At 41.8% G+C, this 17,706-nt stretch overlaps 1 protein-coding gene across 8 annotated transcripts in view; it reads left to right on the forward strand.

Moving 5' to 3' along the window:
* Positions 1–871: 871 nt before the first annotated feature.
* Positions 872–17,706, forward strand: part of LOC139559086 (histone-lysine N-methyltransferase 2B-like) — an 82,444-nt gene continuing 65,609 nt past the window's right edge. For 4 of the 8 annotated variants that reach the window (XR_011671684.1, XM_071374782.1, XM_071374787.1 and 1 more), the window contains exons 1-4: positions 873–1,247; positions 12,949–13,015; positions 13,212–14,744; positions 15,673–15,902. Coding sequence is in view for 7 of the 8 variants with exons in the window: in XM_071374782.1 (XP_071230883.1) it covers positions 948–1,247; positions 12,949–13,015; positions 13,212–14,744; positions 15,673–15,902 (2,130 nt within the window). In the remaining variant the exon portion in view is untranslated. Of the gene's footprint in view, positions 1,248–12,948; positions 13,016–13,211; positions 14,745–15,672; positions 15,903–17,706 lie in introns of all 8 variants that reach the window. The other 4 variants (XM_071374783.1, XM_071374788.1, XM_071374789.1 and 1 more) reach the window with 2 other exon arrangements.

Raw genomic sequence — 17,706 nt, forward strand, 5'->3', positions numbered from 1 at the left:
AGGATCTTGTCACTGTATTTTTGTGCATTCAAATTGCCATCGATAAAACGCAATTGTGTTTGTCTGTAGCTTATGCCTTGCCATACCATAACCCCACCGCCACCATGGGGCACTGTTCACGACGCTGACATCAGCAAACCGCTCACACAACGCCATACACAATGGAGGTGGCTATGTTAGAGAAATTAACATTACATTCTCTGGCAACAGCTCTGGTGGACATTCCTGCAGTCACCATGCCAATTGCACGGTCCCCCAAAACTTGAGACATCTGTGTTGTCTGACAAAACTGCACATTTGATAGTGGCCTTTTATTGTCCCCAGCACAAGGTGCACCTGTGTAATGGTAATGCTGTTTAATCATCTTGATATATCATACCTGTTAGGTGGATGGATTATCTTGGCAAGAGAAGGATAAATGGTCACCAACAGGGATGTAAACAAATGTGTGCACAACATTTGAGAGAAATAAGCATTTTATGCATATGGAACATTTCTGGGATCTTTTATTTTAGCTCATGAAACGAACACCTTACATGTTGCGTTTATATTTTTGTTCAGTGTATATACATACATATTATGGTCAATAGGAGAGGAACAAGTGGGCAGAAGGGAAAAAGGCTCAAAGTTACAAACATTTACTGTAAGTGGACTGAAGAATAACATTTTTAGATATTATTTTACTATAATTTATGTTAATTTGATTTCATTTGAATTATTTTCTATTCATTGAAATATAAAACACGAATAAAACAATCTGTCTATGTATGTACTCATTCACATTCACAAACACTCGAAAGGACGCTCAGAATTATGAAATACAACAAACTCGTTTTCCCATGATGCAACGGTATTTCCTTCCTATCTCGCGCCTTTCCATCTTGTTTTACCACAAAGCAACAGCGTACCACCACCGTCGTTGTTGTTGTAGTAGCAGCAAGTGAATAATGGCGGCATCGGGAGGGGGATTAACATATCCTGCTAATGTGACTGGCTTTAACACTCCGGTCGTGGCCCGGTCTCGTTTCCCGGGCCGGCCATGGACATCTCGTAGTCGGCTACGGTCTGAGAAACGTCCGCAGCGGGGACGATTGGACACTGAAGGTGGAGAGGTAATCACTGGAGGCCCGAGGCCAATCAACATTGAACTAACGTTGTGCGAGGACCCGTCACTGCTACGCTTACTCGGGATTGCTGAGAAACATAGGCGCCAGAGCGACGCGGGTTTCTACTCAAGCGGGAGTGAGGTGAGTTTCCAAGCCATGCACTGCGTACCAGCCCCACACCACAGACCCAATTAAAACGTGCATGTTCCACAGCCCTTCCTGTAATATTGGTGATATTGAGAACCAAGTGTTCGCGATAACGTTCATACCTGGGCTAGTAAACGTTAGCTAACTATGTAGCTTTATCTAAATTATACAATTGTTGAAACTTAAACGCTTGCTAACGTTAGCTACGTTAGCCACTAACGTTACTCAGTGGCAAGTTGACAAACTAGTCGATAACATAGTGACAACATATCCAAGGTTGACAATCTCCTAGACTGACTAACTTTACCTTTGCCAGGATCTTCGACAATCGTTTACTTTAGGCGGTGAAATTTGCGGTACCCAACGTCACCTTGGCTGGATACAAGCTTGTTGTCTGCTTGCCTGGAAACCCGGCGTTGAATTATGTCTGGCAGAAATGAGAGTTTGAATCTGTAAAGTTTCTTCCCATGACACCTACAAGCCAGAATGTTGAATGTAATTACATTTTATCGTACTAGTTGTCCGTGCGGTTTGTCCTTTTGGTGGTAGGATTGTGAGACTATCCACAGGAAAGCATAATTAAATAAAATTGTTAAAGGTCTGGTAGTGTGTTCAGATTTACAGTGTATTCGTAAAGTAGTCAGACCCCTTGACCTTTCCACGTTTTGTTACGTTACAGGCTTATTCTAAAATTGATTAAATTGTTACCATCAATCTACACACAATACCCCATATTGACAAAGCACAAAGCATTCAATGTGAGCGCTCACATTTTTCAACATGTTTTTTAGAAAAGGATAGATTTGGAGTTAGATAAACTTAATTAACCTGCGAGAGTAGTGCTACCAAAGTTTCCTTTTTCCAAGCATTAGAGGGTGCTCTAGTAAACAAACAGCAGAGACCTGAGGACACCATCTAACCTGGAACTGAGTGAGTAGTGTTTGGTCTGATGCTATTTTGAAAGCCAAGAATAAAAATAAAGTACATTACAATGGCATATTTTACTTTATGGGGACTGAATGCTGAGTTAAAGCTGCCAGGCTTGCTAGGACAGACCAGATGCAACTTCAATTAGCACTGAGGTGTGAAGTGAAAGGTGTTTAGGCCCAACAAGTGGCAGGAGTCTTTCAAGCCCCCTTTGAAGCCCCCTCCTTCTGTTCAAATACTATCCACAGGCATTTAATACAAGAAATCTGCCTTCAGATATAAGAGCTTCTCCCAAGTGGGTGTGACACTTGCTCCCGTTGCCTGCTGCACTGCTGCTTGGATTATACCTGGTGATCTGTTCACTGTCTGCCCTGGCCTGTCTCCCCCTGTCTGGTACAGGTACCTACCTCCACCACACTCCCTCTCCCGAGCTTTCGCTCGCCTCCAGCACACACTTTTGGGGCGAGTGACTCTGAACTTACAATGGCTAGCCCCAAGTTGTGTTATATATATATATATATATATATATATATATATATATATAAAATAAAAAAAGCTTGTTAATTTTGACTCCTGCTTGCTTTGACTACGAACTTTATTTACCCAACCGTGGGACAGGCTGTTTGTTCTAGAGGTCGACCGATTATGAATTTAACGCCGATACCGTTTTTTTTTTTTTTGTATATTTATTTGTAATAATGACAATTACAACAATACTGAATGAACACTTATTTTAACCTAATATAATACATCAATAAAATCAATTTAGCCTCAAATAAATAATGAAACGGGTTCAATTTGGTTTAAATAATGCAAAAACAAAGTGTTGGAGAAGAAAGTAAAAGTGCAATATGTGCCATGTAAGACAGCTAACGTTTAAGTTCCTTGCTCAGAACATGAGAACATATGAAAGCTGGTGGTTCCTTTTAACATGAGTCTTCAATATTCCCAGGTAAGAAGTTTTAGGTTGTAGTTATTATAGGAATTATAGTACTATTTCTCTCTATACGATTTGTATTTCATATACCTTTGACTATTGGATGTTCTTATAGGCACTTTAGTATTGCCAGTGTAACAGTATAGCTTCCGTCCCTCTCCTCGCCCCTACCTGGGCTCGAACCAGGAACACATCGACAACAGCCACCCTCAAAGCAGCGTTACCCATGCAGAGCAAGGGGAACAACTACTCCAAGTCTGAGCGAGTGACGTTTGAAACGCTATTAGCGCGCACCCCGCTAACTAGCTAGCCATTTCACATCGGTTACACCAGCCTAATCTCGGGAGATGATAGGCTTGAAGTCATAAACAGCGCAATAGCTGCTGGCAAACGCACGAAAGTGCTGTTTGAATGAATGCTTACGAGCCTGCTGCTGCCTACCATCGCTCAGTCAGACTGCTCTATCAAATCATAGACTTAATTATAACATACAGAAATACGAGCCTTTGGTCATTAAAATGGTTGAATCTGGAAACTATCATTTCGAAAACAAAACGTTTATTCTTTCAGTGAAATAAAATACGGAACGGTTCCGTATTTTATCTAACGGATGGCATCCCTAAGTCTAAATATTGCTGTTACGTTGTACAACCTTCAATGTTATGTCATAATTATGTACAATTCTGGCAAATTAATTACAGCCTTTGTTAGGAATAAATGGACTTCACACAGTTTGCAATGAGCCAGGCGGCCCAAACTGCTGCATATACCCTGACTGCTTGCACGGAACGCAAGAGAAGTGACACAATTTCCCTAATTATAAGAAATTCATGTTAGCAGGCAATATTAACTAAATATGCAGGTTTAAAAATATATACTTGTGTATTGATTTTAAAGAAAGGCATTGATGTTTATGGTTAGGTATTTTGGTGCAACAACAGTGCTTTTTTTGCTAATGCGCTTGTTAAATCATCACCCGTTTGGCGAAGTAGGCGCATCGATTATATGCAACGCAGGACACGCTAGATAAACTAGTAATATCATCAACCATGTGTAGTTAACTAGTGATTATGTTAAAATTGATTGTTTTTTATAAGATAAATTTAATGCTAGCTAGCAACTTACCTTGGCTTCTTGCTGCCCTCGCGTAACAGGTAGTCAGCCTGCCACGCACGCTCCTTGTGGAGTGCAATGGTTAGAGCGTTGGACTAGTAACCGGAAGGTTGCAAAAACGAATCCCCGAGCTGACAAGGTAAAAGTCTGTCGTTCTGCCCCTGAACAAGGCAGTTAACCCACCGTTCATAGGCCGTCATTGAAAATAAGAATGTGTTCTTAACTGACTTGCCTAGTTAAATAAAGGTGTAAAATATATATATATTTTTTTTAATCAGCAAATCGGTGTCCAAAAATACAGATTGTTATAAATTTGAAATCGGCCCTAATTAATCGGCCATTCCGATTAATCGGTCGACCTCTAGTTTGTTCCCTCACTCGGGACTCTGACTCTATGGGTTACACAGACTTTTGGCCTCCCATTCTATTCTAACCACCGCTTGCTGGCTTTGTATTTATGTTACCTGATGAAATTGCTGTACAATATGATCTTGTTGCCATCATTGCACATTTATATGTCATAAATCAGCACTGCGGAGCTCTTCCTTTCCTATGCCGTGCCTTGATTGTATTACTGTTGATATCTGGAAATGTGCATGTTCACCCTGGCCCATCTACTGTTGCTAGACCCAAATCAGAGCACAAGTCAGAAATCTGCTTCACTGATTTCTGCTCTCATACAAGCCTGAGTTTTCTGCATTTTAACACCAAGGTTATTACCTAAAATGGATCAGTTGAAAGTGTGGTTTCACAGCTCCAATCCAGATGTGTTGGTCATTACTGAGACGTGGTTAAGGAAGAGTGTTTTGAATACTGATGTTAACCTTTCTGATGATTATAACCTTTTTCGGTAAGACCGATCTTCCAAAGGTGGGGGAGTGGCAATCTTTTACCAAGGATCACCTTCAGTGCTCGGTTGTCTCCTTCAAGTCTGTCCCCAAACAATTTGGTTTGCTGGTTTTAAGTATTAAACTTTCAAATTGCTCTTTGTTGACTGTTGCTGGGTACTATCGTCCTCCATCAGGACCGGCCTGTACCCTACCTACCCTAAGCGCTTTCCTGGCCCCTTACACGAAGTCTGAATTTGTCCTGCTAGGTGACCTAAACTGGGACATGCTTAAACCACCTGACAAAGTCCTAAAGCAATGGGACTCCCTAAATCTTTCTCAGATTATTATCAATCCCACAAGGTATGACTCCAAACACCCAGAAAAGGCTGCTCTCCTCGATGTTAACCTCACAAATAATCCTGATAGGTATCAGACTGGCGTTTTCTGTAATGACCTTAGGGATCACTGTTTTACAACATGTGTTTGTAATTGCTGCTCAGTGAAACAACCTGTCCTGATTTGTCATAGATGCTTGTTGAACATTAATGAGCAAGCCTTCCTTCATGAACTGGACTCTGTAAAATGGTATAGAATCTGCTTGATGCCCTCTGTCGAAGTCGCTTGGACCTTCTTTTTTGATATTTTAAGTGGTATTGTTAACAAACACACCCCCATAAAGAAAATTAGAATTAAAAACAGGTTCAGCCCTTGGTTCGACCGTGATCTTGCAGAGTTGCTCCACTTCAAGAATTGCATTGGCGAAAGGCTCGGCACACGTATACTAAGGCTTATTGGCTACCGTTCAGGCAAATGAGAAATAAGTGCGCTCAGGCTTTCCGGAAGGCCAAAGTTAGTTACTTTAAGGAGCCGTTCTCTCTCTGTGGGTCTAACCCCAAGAAGTTCTGCGAAACTGTTAAAGACCAGGAGAATAAACCCTCCTCACAGCTGCCCATGTTCCTTAATGTTGATGATGTGGTTGTTACTGACAAGAAGCACATGGCTGAGCTCATTAATCACCACTTCATTAAGTCAGAATTCCTATTTGACTCCGCCATGCCTCCTTGCCCGTCCAACATTTCCTCATCTCCCAACCCTTCTAATCCGACTATCCCCGATGCTTCTCCTGAAACTCCAAAAAAACATCTGGGTCAGATGCTTTAGACCCTTCTTTAAGGTTGCTGCCTCTATCATCGCCAAGCCTATCTCTGACCTTTTTAACCTCTCTCTACTTTCCTGGGAGGTTCCCATTGCTTGGAAGGCAGCCACGCTTTGTCCTTTTATTTAAATGGGGAGATCAAGTTGATCCTAACTGTTATAGGCCTATTTCTATTTTGCCCCGTTTATCAAAAGTGTTGGAAAACGTGTCAATAATCAACCGACTGGCTTTCTTGATGTCTATAGTATTCTCTCTGGTATGCAATCTGCTTTCTGCTCAAGTTGTGGATGTGTCACTGCTACTTTAAAGGTCTTCAATGATGTCACCATTGCCCTTGATTCTTAGCACTGTTGTGTTGCTTTTTTTATTGACTTGGCCAAAGGTTTTGATATGGTAGACCATTCCATTCTTGTGGGCTGGCTAAGGAGTATTGGTGTCTCTGAAGGGTCATTGACCTGATTTGCTAACTACCTCAGTGCAGTGTATAAAGTCAGAAAATCTGCTTTCTCAGCCACTGCCTGTCACCTAGGGAGTACCCCAATGCTCGATCCTAGGCCTCTCGCTCTTCTCAATTTACATCAACAACATAGCTCAGGCAGCAGGAAGCTCTCTCGTCCATTTATATGCAGATGATGGCGTTATACTCAGCTGGCCTCTCCTCGGGTTTTGTGTTAAATGCTCAACAACAACAGTTTTCTTAGTGTCCAACAAGCTTTTCCTACCCTTAACCTTGTTCTGAACACCTCTAAAACAAAGGTCATGTGGATTGGTAAGAAGAATGCCCCTCTCCCCACAGGTGTGATTACTACCTCTGAGGGTTTAGAGCTTGAGGTAGTCACCTCATACAAGTACTTGGGAGTATGGCTAGACAGTACACTGTCCTTCTCTCAGCACATATCAAAGCTGCATTCAAAAGTTAAATCTAGACTTGGTTTCCTCTATCGTAATTGCTCCTTTTTCACCCCAGCTGCCAAACTTACCTTGATTAAGATGACCATCCTACCCATGCTAGATTACGGAGACGTAATTTTTAGATCGGTAGGTAAGGATGCTCTCAGGCGGCTAGATGTTGTTTACCATTCGGCCATCAGATTTGCCACCAATGCTCCTTTATAGGACACATCATTGCACTCTATACTTCTCTGTAAACTGATCACCTCTGTATACCTGTCACAAGACCCACTGGTTGATGCTTATTTATAAAACCCTTTAGGCCTCACTCCCCCCTATCTGAGATATTTACTGCAGCCCTCATCCTCCACATACAACACCCGTTCTGCCAGTCACATTCTGTTAACTTCTCCGGGATATGTGGGACGGTAGCGTCCCACCTAACCAACAGCCAGTGAAATTACAGGGCGCCAAATTCAAAACAACAAATCTCATAATTAAAATTCCTCAAACATACAAGTTTTATACATCATTTTAAAGATAAACTTCTCGTTAATCCAGCTACAGTGTCTGATTTCAAAAAGGATTTACGGAGAAAGTATACCTTCCATTATGTTAGGTCAGTACATAGCCACAGAAAAACACAGCCATTTTTTAAAAATTAATCACTAACCTTTGATCTTCATTAGATGACACTCATAGGACTTCATGTTACACAATACATGTATGTTTTGTTCGGTAACGTTCATATTTATATCCAAAAATCGGAGTTTAGGCGGACGCTACTGGCTCACTTGGCCAAAAGCCAGAGAAAATGCAGAGCGCCAAATTCAAATAAATTACTATAAAAATCTAACTTTCATTAAATCACACATGAAAGATACCAAATTACAGCTACACTGGTTGTGAATCCAGCCAACATGTCAGAATTCAAATAGGCTTTTCGGCGAAAGCAAACGATGCCATTATCTAAGGATAGCACCATTGTAAACAGAGAGAAGCATATTTCAACCCTGCAGGCGCGACACAAAACGCAGAAATAAAAATATAATTCATGCTTTACCTTTGATGAGCTTCTGTTGTTGGCACTCCAATATGTCCCATAAACATCACAAATGGTCCTTTTGTTCGATTAATTCCGTCGATATATATCCATTTATTTGGCGCATTTGATCCAGAAAAACACCGGTTCCAACTTGCTCAACATGGCTACAAAATATCTCAAAGGTTACCTGTAAACTTTGCCAAAACATTTCAAACTACTTTTGTAATACATCTTTAGGTATTTTTTAACGTAAATAATCGATAAAATTGAAGACGGGATGATCTGTGTTCAATACAGGATTAAAACAAACTGTAGCTTGCTTTCTGGTCACGCGCCTCTATCTAACAGGACACTTCAAGTGACCCTTGTTCAAGATGGCCATACTTCTTCATTACACAAAGGAAAAAACAACCAATTTCTAAAGACTGTTAACATCCAGTGGAAGCGGTAGGAACTGCAAGAAGGTCCCTTAACAATCTGGATTCCCAATGAAAACCCATTGAAGAGTGACCTCAAAAGAATAAATAATTCTGAATGGTTTGTCCTCTGGGTTTCGCCTGCTAAATAAGTTCTGTTATACTCACAAACATGATTCAAACAGTTTTAGTAACCTCAGTGTTTTCTATCCAAATCTACTAACAATATGCATGTCTTATCTTCTGGGGATGAGTAGCTGGCAGTTGAATTTGGGTACGCTTTTCATCCAAACGTGAAAACGCTGCCCCCTATCCTAGAGAAGTTAACTGACTTGCCTAGTTAAATAAAGGATAAATAAAGGTGTAAAAAAAAATATTTTAAAAAATCAGCGAAATCGGTTTCCAAAAATACCGAAAAAAACCAAAAAAACCCAACAACAAACATTATTATTTTTTTATTTTTTATCGATTGTTATGAACTTGAAATCGGCCCAAATTAATCGTCCATTCCGATTAATCGGTCAACCTCTAGTTTGGAGGCTACTATGGTGTTGAATGCTGAGCTATACTCAATGAACAGCATTCTTACATAGGTATTCCCCTTGTCCAAATGGGTTAGGGCAGTGTGATTGCGTTGTCTGTGGACCTATTGGGATGTTAGGCAAATTGGAGTGGGTCTGGGGTGTCAGGTAAGGTGGAGGTAATATGATCCTTGACTAGTCTCTCAAAACACTTCATGATGACGGAAGTGAGTGCTACGGGGCGATAGTCGTTTAGCTCAGTTACCTTAGCTTTCTTGGGAACAGGAACAAGGGTGGCCCTCTTGAAGCATGTGGGAACAGCAGACTGGGATAGGGATTGATTGAATATGTCTGTAAACACACCAGCCAGCTGGACTGCGCATGCTCTGAGGATGTGGCTAGGGATGCCGTCTGGGCAGCCTTGCGAGGGTTAACACGTTTTAAATGTTTTACTCATGTTGGCTGTGGTGAAGGAGAGCCCGCAGGTTTTGGTAGCGTGCCGTGTCGCTGGCACTGTATTGTCCTCAATGCGAGCAAAGAAGCTCTTTAGTTTGTCTGGGAGCAAGACATCGTGGTCTTGCTCCTTCCTACCTTATCTTGTCACAACACAACTGATTGGCTCAAATGCATGAAGAAGGAAAGAAATTCGACAAATGAACTTTTAACAAGGCACACCTGTTAATTGAAATGCATTCCAGGTGACTACCGCATGAAGCTTGTTGAGAGAATGCCTAGAGTGTGCAACGCTGTCAAGGCAAAGGGTGGCTACTTTGAAGAACCTCAAATATAAAATATATTTTGATATAACACTTTTTGGTTACAACATGAGTTCATGTGTTATTTCATAGTTTTGATGTCTTCACTTATTCTACAATGTAGAATATAGTACATTCCTAAAAACCCTTCAATGTGTAGTTGTGTCCAAACCTTTGACTGGCACTGTATATTAGTGCTTTCGGGAAGTATTCAGACCCCTTGACTTTTTCCACATTTTGTTAGGTTACAGCTTTTTTTTTTAAATACATTTGCTAAAATATCAATGTTTTCGCTTTGTCATTATGGGACAATTATATGTAGATACCTGAGGATTTTTATTTTATTTAATCCATTTCAGAATAAAGTCTGTTACGTAACAAAATGTGGAAAAAGTCAAGGGGTCTGAATACTTTCCGAAGGCTGTGTGTGTGTCTTTTCCCCCCCTATGTCCCTGGTGTATAACATTAGATCCAATTAATTTTGGTAGCTCTTGTGGTCGACCCCAAAACAAATTGTTTTGCCACACGATTCATGGTTGACCCTATACAGTCAATGGGTGAATCGGCTGCTGTCTTTAACTGAAAAGGAAATCTATAAAAAGTAAATAAACTAAGTATAATGTAAAACAACATTCTATTGGTTTAATGATTAATGTTTCCATCTGACTCCATTCCTCACTTAAACCTCATGTAAAGTGATGTGCTTTAAAATGCATGTCTTGTCTCTCTCTCTACTCTCAGCCCATCATATGGACTGTCTCCACCTTCCCCACCGTTTGCCAAATAAATCTGAAGGTTGGAACCCTGAGCCTGAGCTGGTGTGGCTGGACAATAAAAATATTTTTGATTCTTCAAAGTAGCCACCCGTTGCCTTGACAGCTTTGCACTTGCACACTCTTGGCATTCTCTCAACCAGCATCACCTGGAATGCTTTTCCAACAGTCTTGAAGGAGTTCCCACAAATGATGATCACTGCTTTGAAAAAAAGTTTTTTATGAGAAACACTTGAATGGACACCTACTCAATCTTTTGACTGGTACCGTACATGTAAGGGATAAACACTGATGCTTCGTACATTATCTGGAAATAATGATTACTTGGTACTGCCCGAATGTATTAGTTCCAGGTAATATACGGAATGGAGACATTTATCCTGCTTAAACCACGATTGCCAAAGAAAGAAAACAAGCACACATTTCCTGTTAATCTTAATTAAAACGTGATTGTTAACATTATTGATAAGTTCATTCGTGATTTTATATTTAATCCACCTGAACTTGGTTGTTAGGTTGCTAGGGAAGTTAGGTTGTTGAGAAGTGGACTTGTTATTCATTGTATTTGTTTGTTTGATTGCTATGCAAGCTGGCAATGTTCTTATCCCTTGCTTGCTTGCTTACTAGCAGTCGCGTCAACTCTGCAGATGGAATAACATTGAAGTAGTTGCATTTTGCGTTTTTATAAGCTGCTTTTTTGTGAAATGTATTTGGATGCATCCATGCTACATCCATACATAGTGCCTGTTGATGGATGACACCCACACAAAGTACATTTCATCAATTTTAAAAAGAAGTTTGTGACTGAATGTATTTTTTGTTTGCCTTTCATAGTTTGGTTGATAGCTTCTATTACTACAGTACCTACATTAAATATAAAACTACTACCTACATTTAATATTTTTTTAGTTGTCGTGGGGGAGGGGGTAGAATTGCATGAATTTGGGCCATTGCTGGGCTGATTCTCACTTGTGCTACCTTGTTTACAGAGGGAGGGAACTGATCCTAGATCAGCACTCCTCCTCTGAGATGCTTTCTGAATAGTAAAGTAAAAATAAATGTTTTGTCTTACCCGTGTGTATGGTGTGATATACCACGGCTTGCAGCCAATCAGCATTCGGGGCTCGAACCACCCAGTTTATAAGTAGCTTTATACACTCTCAGTAATGCTTCTTGTATATCACCCAGATCTTTGATCTGTCTATTTTCCTCTTCTAAATCTTGTCTGTTTTAACTCCCAGTAAAAAAATGTAGTCTCTGGCCCCGATATCGTTTTTTTTGTCACACAGCTTGCCCTGTCGGCTAGTGAGCTGGTTGTAGTTTACTCAGTAGAGAATTATTTTGGGCCTTGATATTTTTTATAGTTCTCTTTTTCCTACACATCCTCAACTTCCGGTAATGCTGTAGAATACGATTCAGATCTGTATTTATGAACAGTGTACATTTCATGATGGCCTGTATTTTCTGTTGAAGTGGAGTTTGATCAATGATCACACTTTGCATTTGTACTAGCCTAGACCTAATTGAAATTACACATGTCCGTTTGCAGTTATCCCCCACTACATTTTGAATCCTGATCTCTCCAACCAGTTCAGTGTGATGGTTTATAAACAGATATCACCTGGGCTGCTGTCCATGGTTTCATCTAATCCCAACCCTGTGATTTTAAGATCGATTATTTATTTATTTTATTTTTTATTTATCCGTTATTTTACCAGGTAAGTTGATTGAGAACACGTTGTCATTTGCAGCAACGACCTGGGGAATAGTTACAGGGGAGAGGAGGGGGATGAATGAGCCAATTGTAAACTGGGGATTATTAGGTGACCATGATGGTTGAGGGCCAGATTGGTTATTTAGCCAGGACACCGGGGTTAACACCCCTACTCTTACGACAAGTGCCATGGGATCTTTAATGACCTCAGAGAGTCAGGACACCCGTTTAACGTCCCATCCGAAAGACGGCACCCTACACAGAGCAGTGTCCCCAATCACTGCCCTGGGGCATTGGGATCTTTGTTTAGACCAGAGGAAAGAGTGCCTCCTACTGGCCCTCCAACACCACTTCCAGCAGCATCTGGTCTCCCATCCAGGAACTGACCAGGACCAACCCTGCTTAGCTTCAGAAGCAAGCCAGCAGTGGTATGCAGGGTGGTATGCTGCTGGATTAGGGCTAAACATTTAATTATTAACTGTAAAGAAATATACATTGGTTGATTTATTAGGCCTTATGTAGTATACCTGCTAAGTATTCGTGTAGCCTATTGTGGTTGTTAGGGTCAGTATTACATTTTTTGTTAAACACATTCCTACCCTGTTTTCCTGTGTTAGGATGAGGATTTCTCTGGATTTGGGACGGAATACCGGCCTACACTCTCAGCACGCAATATCTCTACAAGTAAGTAGGCTAATGAGGAACAGTAATGTGAGATCACCTGTGCTCAGGAATTATCACATTTCCTAGCAGAAATATGCAGTAGCCTTCATATTTGCTATGTATTGCTTTGGTAGCATACCTGATAATATGCATGATGAAGTTATTGTCTGACATTAGTCTATTCCTATCAAGACATGTTTCCCTCTCTCATTTCTAGACTGTCCTTTCCAAACATCATTATTGAAGCCAAAAAAGCCTCCCCTAGCAGAACCTACAGCAAAGCTTAAGAAAAGTCGAGGCAAGGTCTCTGAAGAAGAGGTTGGAGAGGGTCGGGAAGAAAATGCTGTGAAACCCAAAATAATTACCAAACTGGCAGCCCAAAAGAAATCCATCAGTTCGGGGGTTAAGTCTACAGGAAAGCAGGCTATTGGGACAAAGGCCTCAAAAAGCAAGGGCAGTGCAAAATCAGATGGCTCTGACTGGAAAATGGGAAGGAAAGCGATGGAATCGTCTTCAACAGACAGAAAGGGGAACAGGCAGGAACAAACAACTAAGGGAGGCTCAGGGTCCAGCACAGCCCGACCACAAACCAGCAGAAACAAGCAGGGTAAACTGGTGTGGACCCTGACAGTGGTCAAGGGCAAAGGGAAGACTTCCAAGGTCAAAAAGGCTGGGGAGATAACAACAGACAAAGTTAAGCCACAGAGGTCTGGGAAGAGAAGAAAAGGATCCCAGCAAGGGGACAAGGTTGAAGCTCAGTCTAGAAATGGACAGAAGACCACGAATCCCCACACCGCCTCTCAAGGAGTAGCACTGTCTCCTAAACCTGTGAATAAGCAGCAGAGGAAGAGGGTGTCCAGGGGAACTGGGGATTCCACTGAGGTTGGAGCTGAGCTGGGTCAGGAGCCAGCAATACCCCTGGAAAGAAAGAAACCAGCACCATATACGCGTAAGTCCATATTTGGCTTCAGGAGGAAGCCCAGTAATGTGCACAAGCTTAGTCTGCCAGATTCTGTCGTGAAACGCTTCCGTCGTAAGGTTGTCTTCGACACCTACGTGCCAGAGTCGCTTCCAACCCCAGTGAAGCAGGTGGGACAGGAGGCGCAGTGGGAGAGAACCGGGACAGAGGGCAAACCTCTCCTGTCCCCTGGAGAGATCCAGCAAGGAGGCAGAAGTAACATCTCCTTGCCTGTGGTGAGCGCCAGGTCTTCACGTGTCATCAAGGCACCCAAGAGGTTCCTCCATGACGAGATCATATCCTTGCCGAGGGGCTCCCCGAAAAAAAAGTGCCAATACAAGGTGGAGGAGGATGCCATGAGCTTATCCTTTTATGATTCAGACAATGATGACATGGACAACTTGTCTCGAACTCCAGGTCAAAATGAGTTCAAACCTGAAGTTGACGGCTCAACTGGTAAAAAAACACTTAAGACCAGCCTTTCCTCAAGCCCAGGCTCATCCCACCTCGAGGTCTACGAGAGACTCAAGAAGCTGACTCTCAGCCTGGCCCAGAACAAGAAGAAAGGCCTTAGTGCTGCTGATGGTGAAACCACAGAAGAAGCCCAGGACTACCTAAGTTTGACCTCGCCGGTTAGGAAGAGGGGGAGGTCCAATCTGAAGATGGAGGACCTCAACTCTCCTGGGGTTGTGAGGAAACTGGCGGTGATAGTCAGTGACGCTCCTGCTGCATCTCAAACTGCTTCATCTGAGACTCTGGAGGAGGCAGCAAATGACACAGAAAATGTCCAAGGTAAGGCCCTAACTGTGCTCAGTTAAATGTATTAGTTCCTAAAGATCCATTAAGCAAACATCTATTTTCTTATTCCAGAAAATTATTTGGACTGTGATTTAAAGTAGAATTCTTAGATGTTGACATGCAAATACAGTTCATTCGGAAAATATTCAGACCCCTTCACCTTTTCCACATTTTGTTACTTTACAGTATTATTCTAAAATTGATTAAAAAATCCTCATCAATCTACACAGAATACCCCATAATGACCAAGTGAAAACAGTTTTTTTTAAAGCAAATTTTATAAAATGTAAAAAAAACAGATACCATATTTACATAAGTATTCAGACAACGCAGGACTGTCTTCGGGACAAGTCTCAATGTCCTTGAGTGGGCCAGCCAGAGCCCGGTCTTGATCCCCATCTAACATATCTGGAGAGACCTGAAAATAGCTGTGCAGTGACGCTCCCCATCCAACCTGACAGAGCTTGAGAGGATCTGCAAAGAAGAATGGGAGAAACTCCCCAGATACAGGTGTTCCAAGCTTGTAGCGTCATACCCAAAAAGACTCGAGGCTGCAATCGCTACCAAAGGTCCTTCAACAAAGTACAAAGTAAAGGGTCTGATTACTTATGTAAATGGTATATTTCAGTTTTGCAAACATTTAAAAAAAACTTTGCTTTGTCGTTATGAGGTATTGTGTGTAGATTGATGAGGGGGAAAAACAATTGAATCCATTGTAGAATAAGGCTCTAATGTAAAAATGTGGAAAAAGTCAAGGGGACTGAATTCTACATATTCCCATAGGATGGAGCCGTATAGCTTGCAGTGTAGCTTGCCAGAGGGCTCTGGTAAAAAGTAGTGCACAATATAGGGAATAAGTTGCCATTTGCAGGTTTGATGTCAGCCTTTGCAAATTAGTCACTTGCCTGATTCTTCTCCCCAGGGGTGGAGGCTGCTGCTGACGGGGATTACGAAGGAGAAAGCCAGGCTGATGATGGGGTGGTGGTGGAACCGGAGGGCACCAGCCATCGGAGCAACGTCACCAGCATCAACAAGAGGATGTTCCATCTGCTGAAGAAGGCCAAGGTCCAACTCATTAAGATCGACCAGCTGAAGAGAGCCAGGCTGCAGCTTGTGAAGATCGACCAAGAAAAACCAATAAAGTCATCACAGGTGAGAATCTGTGACTTTGATTTAACTTGTCTGTGTCGCAAATGGCACCCTATTCCCTAAATTGTGCCCTATGGGCTCTGGTCAAAAGTAGTGCACAACTTAGGGTGTCGTTCCAGATGCAGCCATTGATTCACCCTGAATAAGCAGGGTTGTTGCCATAGGAACTGTAATCTGGGCCCTAACCAATTACATAGTCAATAGGCATTCAATGGAAAACCACCCACATAAAAAAATAAATCACACTTCCTGGATGGATTTCTTCTGTTTTTGCCCTCCATATCAGTTCTGTTATACTCACAGACATTATTTTAACAGTTTTAGAAACTTCAGAGTGTTTTCTATCCAATTCTACCAAGTATATGCATATCCTACCTTCTGGGCCTGAGTAACAGGCAGTTTTCTTTGGGCACGTCATTCATCTGAATTTCCGAATACTGCACCCTGTCACTAAAAAGTTAAGCATCTCCAATCCAAAATTAAATATAGAATCGGTTTCCTATTTCGCAACAAAGCATCCTTCACTCATGCTGCCAAACATACCCTCGTAAAACGGACCATCCTACCAATCCTCAATTTTGGCGATGTCATTTACAAAATAGCCTCCAACACTCTACTCAACAAATTGGATGCAGTCTATCACAGTGCCATCCGTTTTGTCACCAAAGCCCCATATACTACCCACCACTGCGACCTGTACGCTCTCGTTGGCTGGCCCTCGCTTCATACTCGTCGCCAAACCCGCTGGCTCCAGGTCATCTACAAGTCTCTGCTAGGTAAAGCCCCGCCTTATCTCAGCTCACTGGTCACCATAGCAGCACCCACCCGTAGCACGCGCTCCAGCAGGTATATCTCACTGGTCACCCCCAAAGCCAATTCTTCCTTTGGCTGCCTTTCCTTCCAGTTCTCTGCTGCCAATGACTGGAATGAATTGCAAAAATCTCTGAAGCTGGAGACTCATATCTCCCTCACTAGCTTTAAGCACCAGCTGTCAGAGCAGCTTACAGATCACTGCACCTGTACATAGTCCATCCAACTACCTCATCCCCATACTGTATTTATTTATTTATCTTGCTCCTTTGCACCCCAGTATCTCTACTTGCACCTTCATCTTCTGCACATCTACCATTCCAGTGTTTCATTGCTATATTGTAATTACTTCGCCACCACGGCCTATTTATTGCCTTACCTCCCTTATCCTACCTCATTTTGCACACACTGTATATAGACTTTTTCTACTGTATTATTGACTGTATGTTTGTTTATTCCATGTGTAACTCTGTTTTATGTGTCGAACTGCATTGCTTTATCTTGGCCAGGTCGCAGTTGTAAATGAGAACTTGTTCTCAACTAGTCTACCTGGTTAAATAAAGGTGAAATAAAAAAATAACTAACACAACTCTGCATTCAGGATAAAAAGTGAATGTCTTTGCCAAATGTTTTTGCAGTTCAGTGCCTTATTGCAAATAGGATGCATGTTTTAGAAAATGTGCTTAGTCTCTACATGCTTCCTCCTTTTCACGCTGTCATTTAGGTTAGTATTGTGGAGTACCTACAATGTTGATTCATCCTCTATTTTCTCCGATCACAGACATGAAACTATAACTGTTTTGGTCACTATTGGCCTCATGGTGAAATCCCTGAGCGGTCTCCATTCTGTCCACCAGCTGAGTTAGGGAAGGACGCTTTTATCTTTGTAGTGACTGGATGTATTGATACACCAGCCAAAGTGTAATTAATAACTTCACCATGCTCAAAGGAATATTCAATGTCAGATTTGTATTTTGTTTTTACCCATCTACCAATA

This window comes from Salvelinus alpinus, chromosome 29, assembly GCF_045679555.1.
Source record: "Salvelinus alpinus chromosome 29, SLU_Salpinus.1, whole genome shotgun sequence".
Classification (NCBI taxonomy): Eukaryota; Metazoa; Chordata; class Actinopteri; order Salmoniformes; family Salmonidae; genus Salvelinus; species Salvelinus alpinus.